The following is a 13,139-nucleotide window of genomic DNA, read 5'->3' as shown; positions in this document are numbered from 1 at the left end:
GAACGCACAGCTCTTAAACATCTATCGGAACAACAAAATGTCATCATACGCCCCGCCGACAAAGGCGGGGGCATTGTCCTACAGGACCGCTCCGTATATATTGCCAATCTGGATGCATTACTTGCCGATGATGACACATATCGTGCATTAAGGGGTAACCCGACCGAGTCGTTCAAAAAGGAGTTGACATCAATCCTATTGGAGGCGGCAAATACCGGGCAAATCGACAAGAAAATATGCAATAAATTACTCATAGAACATCCACGCATACCAGTAATTTATACGATCCCGAAGATCCACAAAGATGAAGTGCATCCCCCTCCACGCCCGATTATATCGGCTATTGATTCGATGTCGCATCCTATATCTCAATGGTTGGATTCATTTTTACAACCTCTAATCGCACAAGAACCTACCTTTTTAAAGGACACCACACACCTGCTGAATAAATTGGATACTCTTCCTGCGTTACCTGACAAGATGGTGTTATGTACACTGGACGTTAAAAACCTTTACTCTGTTATCCCCCATGCCGAGGCTCTAGCATCAGTCCAAACTTTCTTATTGCGGAAAAAATTCAACAGTATTCCCATTTCACTATTTCTACAGCTGTTACAATTTACTTTATCCCACAATTATTTTATTCACCATGGCAAATTCTTTATTCAGACTACGGGGTGTGCGATGGGTTCGCCGGTGGCGCCTTCCATCGCGAACATCTATATGTTTGAGCAGGAGAGAAATTTATTTCTGGATAATCCATCTATCTCTACAAACATCGTCATGTACACGCGCTACATAGACGATTTGCTACTCTTTTGGCGTGGGAGTCAGGACGAATTACAACTTTATATCAACCAAATTAATAATCTGCAACTACCTATCAAATTCACGTCCAGTATGAATGCATCGTCGATTAATTATCTAGACGTCCTGATCACAATTGACTCCTCTCACAAAATACAGACATCTGTCTATCAAAAAACCACCGACAGAAATACTTTTCTCCTGAGTTCCAGCTGTCATCCTCCAGCGTTGAAACGGGGACTCCCCAAATCTCAAATGCTGCGAGCAGCACGTATATCTAGCAATAAAGAAGTTCTATCTACCACGCTTGACGGTATGATTAATAAATTTGTAAATCGGGGCTACTCATACAGAACATTAAAATCCACAAAGACGGAGGTACTACAACTAGCCCGCTCCGACTTGCTTAAAGGATCCACACGGCCCACGGTGGACCACAAGATCCCGTTTGTCACACAGTATACTCCACGATGCCAACGTCTCTCTCCTGCTATTAAACAGCTCTGGCCCATGATTACCTCAGACCAGGAGTTACCTTGCCTAAAGTCCAAACAATTAATGCCCGCATACAAACGGGGCAGAAGCATCCGTGATATACTTGTCAAGACTAACTTAAGCCCAATCGTCAAAGAAACTTTCTTACCTACAAACCCCCGAGGTAGCGTGAAGTGTCCATCATGTACAACCTGCAGCTTCATGGAATCAGGCCCCTACATTAAGAATCCACACACTGGTCACCGACACATGATAAGACACACGTTGACGTGTACTACTACATACATCATATATGTTATCATTTGCCCGTGCGGCTTGATGTATGTCGGCCAGACCATCCGTGATCTAAGAACCAGAATGGGCCTCCACAGATCTGCCATACGAGCCACTCTGGACAACAAGGAACTCAAGGGACCAGAACAGCCCGTCGCAAAACATTTTAAATCACATGGCCATTCTTTGGCAAGTTTACGATGTAAAATCATAGACCACGTCCCACCACTAGCAAGAGGTGGGGACCGGCAACGTAAATTGTCACAGTGTGAATCCCGCTGGATTCACACATTGAATACATTAGCCCCACATGGTCTGAACGAGAAATTCTCATGGAACATTTTTCTATAAAAACTTTCAATTGGGTCCTTCACCTTTCAGAAGTTGCCCAGACCAAATGAATATCAGCTGTCACCCATTTGGGTGCCTGAGCATTAATGTTTATAAATATACCTGCATGAAGTAATCCTATTTATTGTTTGACTTGAAGTATAACTTAAAAAATACGTGTTACATCTGACATATAGTTATGTGGTAGTGTAGCCCAGCAGCGTTGGGAACTCACACACATAACTGTTTCAGAAATAGAAAGTTTACTACAATCATGCTCTCTCTCCCTCTCAAGAGTATTATTATTATCCTCTTTTTTAGCGTTACGCTATTCATCACCACAACTACGGCACACACAATACCTGTATGATGCAGGCTTTAATCGACATCGACTTACGCCGACATATAATTAAATGACCAAAATAGTGCATACACATAGACCGATTTTGGGTGATGTTACCGTAATTTTAACCTTCTTTATATATTACGTTCACTTACACAGACGCTATGATATAACTTAGTGCTTAGACATAGCGGTACCACATGCACTTGCACTTTACACGGCTTTACGTATATACCGGGCGGTACTTGCCCCTTCTTGATTTCACTACATACTCTTCCGTTTTTTCAATGTCCTCCTCTTACGCTTTATGGTTTGCAATAGATATATATTGTGTTTGTTTCACTGCACTACGATGTTACATGAATGTTATTACCACGTTTGCTCACTGCCACTGTTTATTGTTTGCAGCGTATCCCGGCAACGGTACACGTACAGGGTATGATGTCACATACCACTCCTCCTCCAGGGGGTGTGCCGAATGACGTAGACACCGGAAGTTCGGATGTCCGTGTCCTGAGCCGGTGCACACGCTGATTCACTGCATCCATAAAAGTCTCCCACGGGAGGTAAGAAAATGTTTTTTGTCAACCTGCTACTTTTGCTATTTGTGGACCTGAGGAAAAAACCTTCGGGTTTTGAAACGTTGTCCAATCCCATGCTTTAATACACTTTATTTATATTTGACAAAGCCCGCAGAGTGCTGCCTCTTTTTTTCTACCACAATACGCCATCCTTTTGGCTCACAGTGTTAGGAGAAGTTTCCCTATATATATATATATATATTTTTTTTTTTTTTAACAAAACCCTTAAATTGCGCTAATTGTACTGTAACCCAAGGCTGCCTAGTACTACTCATTCCCTGTTGGATGGAGTCAGACAGTAGCATGCACAACAATAGCGGTACTGTGCCTATACTCAGGTCACCCTTTTGGTGACCTAGAGTGGTCTGTTAACCAATAAACACAAATAATATGTCCAACTTTATCGAGAACACTGACCCTGACCGATCGCTCAGCACACATCGCTGTGCAGAGATGTGTGCTGAGCGATCTTGCTGAGCGATCCTGAACAATCTACATTGCTCAGATTGCTCAGCAACATCTCCCCGTGTGTAGGCCCCTTAAGAGGAAGAAGTACTGAATTATGTTGTCTTATCAGCATTTTTAGAATACATTTTAATAAATACTAAAGTTGGACATTTTATTTGTGCTTATTTGTAAACAGGCCACCAATAGGGTGAAATGAGTATAGGTATATTTATATAACATAAATACAGGCCTGCATTATTATGTAAAGAAGGCACTCTTAAATAACTTTTTTTATTATTATTATTATTATTATTTATAAAAGAAGACACTCTGACAAGAACTCTGTTCCAGGCAGTGGCAGAACTCTGGGAGGCAATGGAGTCATATGCCGCCGGGCTCCTGCTCTCAAGGGGGCACCTCTCCTCCCGTGCATATTGAAATCCATTAATTGAAAGCCATTGAAATAGCATCTGTTACTGAGTTCTGAAATATATATATATATGTGTTCTTTCTCTCTCCATATATATATATATATATATATATATATATATTTCATAAGAGACATATATGTGTGTGTGTGTGTGTATATAGGTGGTTGTGTGTGGATGTGTTGGGGGCACCAATATATATCTTGCCTCCGGGCAACTGGGATGAACTTACGCCACTGGTTCCAGGACAAGTTCAGGAACCCTCCGATTGTGTCATACTGTATGTAATGAAAGGTTCAAGTACTGAGTTCCTGCTGGTTGTTGATGAAAACATAGCACTGTATATGCCACAAAGTACTGCAACCTTATTCACAATATACCACACTGCAGAACCCCTCATTGACATTACTGGGTTACACTGCACTGTTCTAGTACACACACAAACACGTTGAAAACCAGGCCTGCGCATGCGCGAGTCCCGGAAATTGTCGGACACTTGATGTCGGGATGGTGCATATATGGGTAGCGGTGGCTGGGGCTAATATGACAGACAGCAAAACTCTATCAAACATCACAGCCTCCTGCTACTGCTGCCGCCTGGCCAGTGTCTGAAAGGCAGGGTGACAGCTGCCCCAGGACCAATCTGCTTTCAGTCAAAAAAGAGGAGAGTAACCCCTTATTTTCGCTATGATGGTGGGCATCTCCTTAACCAAATCATACTAATAAAGTTATTAGGAGCTCCCACGGTTTTAAATAAATTATCAATTGTTCAAATAGAAGTACATCCATATACAACTACTTTTCTCCTCTTTTTTGACTATTGACCCCTAGTTGGTCAGGATGGCACCCCTGCTAAAATAAACAAATATAATAGCGTTTTTTTGCTCACATAATAAAGGGCATCAATTCACTGTGTGTGCAGAATCCCCAACCCTTGTTTTTTTGTTCCAATCTGCTTTCAGCCTATTGCAAGGCATCATGCTGCTTTCCAGTGGCGGATTCAGGGGGGGGGCACCCGGGCACGTGCCCCCCCTGTCATTCATTTTGTAGATGAGGACCAGAGCTTTCCAACGAGCCCAGCCCCATGTCTCTAGCCCCCCGGGAACCGGAGATATCGCCTGGCAAAGCTGTAAAAAATTTTCCCCATACGATAATATGGGACCCGTCAATTCCGACCCCCACCCGGTTCCGACGGCTGCCAGTTCCCTCCCTGGCATCACAGGAGCTTGTGGTTGATGTCATTCAATTCCAAATCGCTGGGCCTTCAATACGGTACCAGGATGGTCCAAATAGGTCAATCGGTTCCAGAGATATAGCGTGTAAATCGATTTTTTTTTTTAAATGTAATTTCATGGCTGTTCATGTTCTTTGAGGGCAGATTACTCTGGAACCAAACTCACTGGACCAAAATCATTCAAAGCCCACTCAAAAGTTCTTCAATATGATACTTGTCTCATGTAAATGGGTCAGTTAGTTCCGAAGATATATAAATGAGATAACTGGTTAAAGGGGGGGAGGGGTGGTTTTCTCTCCCCCTCACACCAGAAAATGCAGGGACTAGGCTGGTGTAAAAGGGGCCAACCTGGGAATGCATTTTCTGGTGTGAAGTGGGTATTATTTCAAATAGCTGGGACCTGCAGTGCTCGAAATTCAGCCAGGCTCTGCCACTGTCAGTGGCTATCACTTCTGCCTGGCGGCGGCTGTCCCCCATTTACCACGAGCATGTATTCCGCATTGGCAATGAGCATGTAATCCCACATGGCAACGAGCATGGAACCTCTAGCAATGAGCATGGAACCCTTGGCAATGAGCATGTAGATAAGCAGCACTTACTTATGTAGCATAATTTTTAATAGGCATTATGGTGTTTGGCATAATACATAATGGACATCATGCCGTGTAACTTAACGTGCAATAGACATTATGGTGTCAATGTTTAATGCGCGCCTTTGGTGGACAATGTCCCTGTTTATGAAGCGTATTGTGAATTTTGTCTTAATCTGTGTGGCATTATGTGAATTCTGGCTCAATCCGTGTGGCATTATGTGAATTTTGTCTCAATCCGTGTGGCATTATGTGAAGTTTGGCTCAATACGTGTGGCATTATGTGAATTTTGGCTCAATCCGTGTGGCATTATGTGAATTTTGGCTCAATCCATGTGGCATCTTATGAATTTGGCTCAATCCGTGTGGCATTATGTGAATTTTAAAACAATCCATGTGGCATTATGTGAATTTTGGCTCAATCCATTTGGCATTATGTGAATTTTGGCTCAATCCATTTGGCATTATGTGAATTTTGGCTCAATCCATTTGGCATTTTGTGAATTTTGGCTCAATCCATTTGGCATTATGTGAATTTTGGCTCAATCCATTTGGCATTTTGTGAATTTTGGCTCAATCTGTGTGTTATTACGTAAATTTTGGCTCAATCTGTGTGGCATTGTGTGAATTTTGACACAATCTGTGTGGCATTGTGTGAATTTTGACACAATCCATGTGGCATTGTTTGAATTTTGGCTCATTCCATTTGGCATCATGTGTAAGGGGCAAGTATAATGGGGTCTAGTATTTTGTAGCATAATGTGTAGAAGTTGTTTATGGTGTTGTACACTCCACTCAAGGACATGCTCCCTGTTGAGTGGCCACACCCCCTTTTCCAGAGCGCGCCTTCGGCGCGCGCACAACTACATCCTTCACTTTTGTTGCCATGGTGGGCCTATTTTTAATCCCATTGCCACCCTCTCTCTGCCGCTCTCTTAGCATGTACACTGGCACCACTAACACTGGCCCTCACTCACCTAAACCCTCTTTTATCATGGTGCCCCCCCTGTCATTTTATCCTGGATCCGCCCCTGCTGCTTTCCATTCACAAGTAACCCGGGGAACCTCTGCAATATACATGCCCGGCACCTCCGTGAGTCCGTGACTGCACAGAGGAGGATGCTCATTCCCCACCACAACAGCCTTGCTTATCTGTCTGGCCAGCTCCACTCCCTGCCCACATGGCGGCCCAGCCTCAGGAAGCAACACAATGTAGGTTGCAATATATAAGAGGTGTGTGTGTGTGTGTGTGTGTGTGGGAGGTGACAGGTGACAGGTACACACATATATGACTATCACCCCCATCCATCATACTGTATATAGATAGATAGATAGATAGATAGATAGATAGATAGATAGATAGATCTATCGATCTAGATATATATATCCGGTATACTGGATACAGAGATACAGATATATATATATATATATATATATATATATATATATATATATATATATGTGTGTGTATGCACTTGTGTGTACATATACTTGGTGATTCAACTGTGAATAGTTTTATTGCGTGAAATACATGGTGGGTGCATGGATACTGCGGGTTGAGGGGGTTTGGATGTGCTGTGGATGTGGTAAAGGCCACTGTACCATTGGTGGTGGAGGGGCGGGTGTGGTAGTGCTGTGGGTGGGTGAGGGTGGTGTGCAGGCAGTTGGATGGGGGGTGTGGGTGTAGTGCAGGCGTCTGCTGTGGGTGGAGGATGGTGCTTATTGTTGTTGGGATGGTGGTGGCGTGGGAGGGATGGATGGGTGGGTGGGTGTCTAATGCGGTTTCAGGAGGGCAGGTGCAGTGTTGGGGCTGCTGGTTGCAGGGGTCCTGGGGGGTAAGGAGATCTGGGTGTGGGGGTGGTGTGGGTGGTTGCGTTAGTAGCGCAGTTGGGGGAGTGTGGTTTGCGAGGTGGCTCACTGTACAGTGCTACTGTGGGTGTGGTAGGAGTGGGTGTGCTGCAGGTGTTTTTTTTTGTCACTTGGAAGGTGCAGTGTGCAAGAGTGTGTTAGGAGCAATAGTGTGCAATATTTACCGTCCTTTACAGTGATGGACTCCCACAGAGGTTTTCCTACCTTCTGTAGGCTTGTAATGTGGCTCTGTAGAGGCAGCAGGTCCTGGGTATGAGGCCGTGGCGGTGGGCAATGCAGGATGGGGTTTCCTTTTGTTCCCTGCAGGCAGTGCGGGGTGGCGCTTGGTCTAGTTGTGGCAGCAGGGATGAGAGGCGGGCTGTGTAGCACAGGTTCACTGCACTGGCAGGTGAGATTATGGTGCGGCACGGATGTGGGTGTTCGCTGCCGTCTCCAGGGGGTGAATGTCAGCAGGCAGCAGGGGTGGCGGCGGTCACCCGGAGTCCCCACCACCTCCCCGCACCCCCCCTAACCCTGTTTGTCTCCCTGAAGCGGAGACGGACAGGGTTCCCGTCACCCTGCCGCCCGGAAACTGAGACGCGTGTGCACGTGAGACGCACGCGCGTCTCTGTCAGATGGACGCGGGACTGCTGGCGGATCGCCAGCAGTGATGTTCCAGCAATTCACCAGCAAGAGGGAGCCCGGCTCCATCTGTATGTAGGTAGGTGTGTGTGTGTATGGTACAGTATGTATGTATGATATGTATTGTAGTGTGTGTGTGTGTTACCTGCAAGGCACATACCTCCCAACTGTCCCACATACCCTGGGATTGTCCCGGTTTTTGGGGACGCTCCGCGTCCCTCCCGTGGCCGGCAGTGTCAGCTGAGGGGTCAGTTGGGAGTCCGCCCCCAATCTGACAGAATAGATGCTGTGCGCATGCAGTGTCTCTTTAGAGGCGAATCAGACAAAACCGGGGTGCTGCCCTCATTTGCATAAGCCATGCCCTAATTTACATAAGACGCCCCATTTTTAGGCTTGTACCTCTTCACCAAATAGAAAAGTTGGGAGGTATGCGGCGGCCTTAATACAGGAAGGAGATCGCGTGTGGCGCTCCCCGCTGTCAGGGCATGAAGCCTCTCCGGGAGGTCCCGCTGGACTTCCGGCTGCTCGGGCACTGGACACGGGGAGTGGTGGTGGCTGGGGTGGTAAAGCTGTACGGAGGGCATATTTGTGTGTGTGTGCATAAGATTGGGGGGTGGACCTCTTTGTGTATAACACTGGGCAGGGGGCGTAACTTGGGGTGTGTATGATGCTGAGTCTGTCAATCAGTGGTGTATAACGCTGGGTAGGGGGCAGAATATCGTAAGGCAGTCTGTCAATCACCCTGTGTGTATAACGCTGGCCGGGGGGCTGTAACTCCACCCAGCGTTATACACAAACATGATTGGCAGATCTGGCTAAATAAATAGGAGATATAATGGATGGGGGTGATAGTCATATATGTGTGTGTAATGGAAGATGTAGAGGGGTGATAGGCATATATTTGTATACAGATAGGGGTGATTTACATAAAATATGAATGCTGCCATTGAATGGTAAAAATACTACCATCGAAACAAAAACATTGATTGTAGTGAAATATCGAAATGCAATGTCCATCCCTACTACAATTTCCCTGAAACTAGTTTTCAAAAGTAGGCAAGTATGCACTAAACAACACACACACACTTACACTAGAGGTAAATCTGTACCCACCATTCAGGAATAGAGGAGCACAGCTTCCCCCTGTCTCAGTTGCTAAAGCAGCACTGGCAGTGCATAGTATGCAGGTGGGCTCTGCATAGCGGGGGACACTTGGCAGAGATGGCGCCTCTTCAACATGGTGCTGTCCTGCAGTATGTACCCCACCTACCTCTTCCACGTGGCTCTATCATCACCCTCTCTAATCTGGTGCCTCCCTAGCCCTCTCTAATCGCAAGGTCCAATTAAACTGAGCAAAGAGATCATTGCCATTCAACACACAACACAAATTTCTTAAATCTTTCTTCCTTTTAGTTATATGAACTTAAATTGAATGAAATTGCAGACTTAGGCGATATAAAAAGTAATGAAATAATTGGTCTTTTGTTTTAACTGTACGATGCATATTACCCATTGTATATATTACCCATTCTATATAGACTTTTATGCCAACTCACTTAAAAATATGCACAGAATCATAAATCTTACCATTTGTGACATTCTTTATACGTATTCACCTCATCACCAACACGATACCAACTGCCATTATAGTAACAACCGCATTCCTCCTGGGTTACACATTTGTTATTTGATTCATCAAAAATAGGTTTATCTTCTGGGCAAATTGGAAAGCAGCCTTAAAAAGATACACATTTCATTTGTGAGTTAGGATAAGCATCATATACCATGTCCAGAAAAGTCTATGAATAGAAGCAAACATTTATGTAATGCATAAATGTATATTACTACTAATATGTGCTTTTGTTGTTATAAACAACACTAGTTACCGGCCTCTCAGAACGATGAAACAACATTAACAGTAATTTCAGTCCCAGTGGCTGTTTTGCTCCAATACTTTACTCTCTCCATCTGGCGCCATCTAGTGGCAGCCAGAAAAACACTTACACTCCCCCAAAACGAATGAGCAGCACCGTTAGCCTTTTCTTTTATAGGATACTGTATGTAACATTACATAATGCTATTTGGGCTCAATGTTTGGCACAGTATAATCAAGTTATACATTTTGTAAACAAAAATTAAAACTCTGTGTAGTTCAAATGTTTAGACCAAGTTTTATTCTAAATGTGCTAATGGTGTGGTGAGCCATTATGGAATACAAAATATAATTTATGACTTACCTTCCAGATAATTGATGGTGACATTAGTATAGACATTATTGATCGTTTGGCATGTCTTTGTAGTGTGATTATTGCATGCGAGATAATGCCATGTACACTCTTTGTTTTCATTATAGAAGTCACAAAATATGGCTACAGTAAAAAGAAAAAAATTCTGTAAACAGATCGGCAGCATATATTTCTAGTATAATTCACATGTATAAAGATGGGTAATTAATATTTGTTAATTAGATTTGACCTTACCATGTACTGTACATTAAGATTATCCAACATCCTACAACAGCTATGGGAGAAGGTGGGACAAGTAGTAAAACAGCTAGGGGTTAGGAACTTTGAATTAAATGGGAAAACCAGCCTACTGAATACAATGCCCCAGAAGAGATTATCTAAAGACGACCAAGCACTCACTGAAAAATTATTGACCTTGGTGAAGGTCTTAATAGCCAGAAAATGGCTGGCAAAGGAGAGCCCCAGCCTTAAGCACTGGGTGAACCTAGTAAACAACACAATAAGTCACGAAAGATACATTAAACATCCTAGCATCTGATGTGTGTGACCTCTAGCATGTATATACATCACATTTCAAAACTTACAAACTAAACCTGAAATAAAGACTCGGAGACTTAGGTTTGGCAGAATTTGTTAGCTGATTTATTTTAGCACTTTTAAGCTAGATTAATTTATTAATAATTAATTAATTAATGGTGGCCCAGAAAGAACGGCTAATTAACTAAGCTCCACCCACACAATCTGCATACGTAATCAAGCCTACCCTAACAAGCGGTATCCGCTCGACCTACTGCATTGACTACCCACCCATCTGATGGGTTCGCTGCCCCCCGAGCGGGAGATCGAGCGAAGGCCTAAGCCAATGAGAGGCGAGCGCACCGAAAAGCAAACATATACGTAGCATCATCATTTGAATAAGAACTAATTCTATTCACCTGCCGTTCTTTCCCGCCTATCAGCCAACGCGATTAACACCCACCCAACCATAATAACACAAGGGAGGGAGGGCGGCAAAACTTTCAGGAAAGAGAGAAATACTCCTCCCTCTCCTGCCCTGATATCCCAGCTAACACTGCTCTTCCCTAAGTCCTTATTGGACCACCGAGTCACATGCTTCCCTAGGTCACACAACAGTCTTGGATGTTTAACCCACTCCATGCCTATTGCAGACATTACGTTATTCTAAACATCCTAGCATCTGATGTGTGTGACCTCTAGCATGTATATACATCACATTTCAAAACTTACAAACTAAACCTGAAATAAAGACTCGGAGACTTAGGTTTGGCAGAATTTGTTAGCTGATTTATTTTAGCACTTTTAAGCTAGATTAATTTATTAATAATTAATTAATTAATGGTGGCCCAGAAAGAACGGCTAATTAACTAAGCTCCACCCACACAATCTGCATACGTAATCAAGCCTACCCTAACAAGCGGTATCCGCTCGACCTACTGCATTGACTACCCACCCATCTGATGGGTTCGCTGCCCCCCGAGCGGGAGATCGAGCGAAGGCCTAAGCCAATGAGAGGCGAGCGCACCGAAAAGCAAACATATACGTAGCATCATCATTTGAATAAGAACTAATTCTATTCACCTGCCGTTCTTTCCCGCCAAAGCGGGGACTCTGAGCCCAGAATCCCCGCCCGGCCACCAACCTAACGCACTGAGCTACAACCACAGATAGATCCTCCAAAATTAATGAACCATCCCTAACCAAATGCACCCCGTTAGGCAGGAAGACCTGATGGCACCAAAACCTAATCCTCTCCTGTGGGTCAACAGCACCTCTGTCAGCTAGAACCCACTGTGCCACCGCCGATATAGCTGCTTCCGAGCCTCATTTGAAGCCTTACCATTTCTAACATCTCTCAAAACGGAGTCGGGGAAACAATTGGAGACCAACCAAGGTGCAGAAAAACCAAGCTGTATTAATGGCTGCAAGATCACTCAAGATCAAGGCCGACAGCTTCAATCGGGACATTTTCCCAAATTGTTGCCTCCAGCTGAAGTACCAAAGACCTCAGACACTGGCGGACGTTCACCTCAAGGAACGCTTCTAAACTCAAGCCAGTACGGCCCTCGAACTCCAAGCCACCAGACTAACAGAGAATTCGCAACCGGCCTACCCCCAGATGAGGCCCAGCCGGCTGCCCAATACACAATCGAATGTTCAACTATGCACACTCTGAGCCTATCCTTCATACCTCTAAAGGAGAAGCTATAAGAGGAGACTAGTAGTATTTATATTAAAGGGTTGACCTAAGTATAATAGGAGGATCTGCCAAAAAGAAAATAAATTTGTTCTGTTGAAGCACAATTTTAGGTGCTTAAGACATGCTCCAATACCAATTGAAGCCATACCAGGAAACAAAGATGGAAAGAGACAAACAGGGGGAGGGCAAGGTAATGGAAGGGTATAAGGAAAAAACGGGTGTACTCGGCCGGAGAAAAAACGACTGGACCTGCTGAGGGACTCTTAATTGAGACTATAGCCGAATCAGAGTGATCAAATTCAGTCCGTCAGTTCAGGCAAAAAGCGAGAAAACTCCGGACGCTGGCCCAACAGCAGAGCGTAGCTAATCCCCGAGTAGGATGGACAAGGATGGGGGAATAAACAAATGACCTCAATCAAACACATACATACAAAGCGCAAGGACCTACAGCGCAGTAGGTGAGGCCTAATGTACTATTTAAATTGCGAAGCGCCATCTTCCTAGCGATTTAAAGCTCGACAAGGCCAATTGAGTGGCTATAGCCGATGTGGCAGCCCCAAGGCAGTGGGAATGGATTCCAAATTCCCAATGGAAACTCGCTGGACAACGCCACCTCGACCCAGCAAACTGACATCAGGTCATCAGAGAGCCACCAAA

General features: G+C 44.5%; 1 protein-coding gene across 1 annotated transcript in view; it reads right to left on the bottom strand.

Annotated features, from left to right (window-relative positions):
• Window positions 1-13,139, bottom strand: part of LOC146045082 (mucin-5AC-like) — a 110,624-nt gene that overhangs the window by 95,593 nt on the left and 1,892 nt on the right. The window contains exons 2-4 of the mRNA XM_083163766.1: window positions 10,615-10,748; window positions 10,256-10,387; window positions 9,606-9,753 (exon numbers count right to left, since the gene is read on the bottom strand). Coding sequence (XP_083019892.1) covers window positions 9,606-9,753; window positions 10,256-10,387; window positions 10,615-10,748 — 414 coding nt within the window. The remainder of the gene's footprint in view (window positions 1-9,605; window positions 9,754-10,255; window positions 10,388-10,614; window positions 10,749-13,139) is intronic.

The sequence above is a fragment of the Crinia signifera genome, chromosome 11, assembly GCF_055691185.1.
Source record: "Crinia signifera chromosome 11, ASM5569118v1, whole genome shotgun sequence".
NCBI classification, from domain to species: Eukaryota; Metazoa; Chordata; class Amphibia; order Anura; family Myobatrachidae; genus Crinia; species Crinia signifera.
The sequence above is the reverse complement of the archived record's forward strand: the minus strand, read 5'-3'. Positions and strand labels throughout refer to the sequence as shown.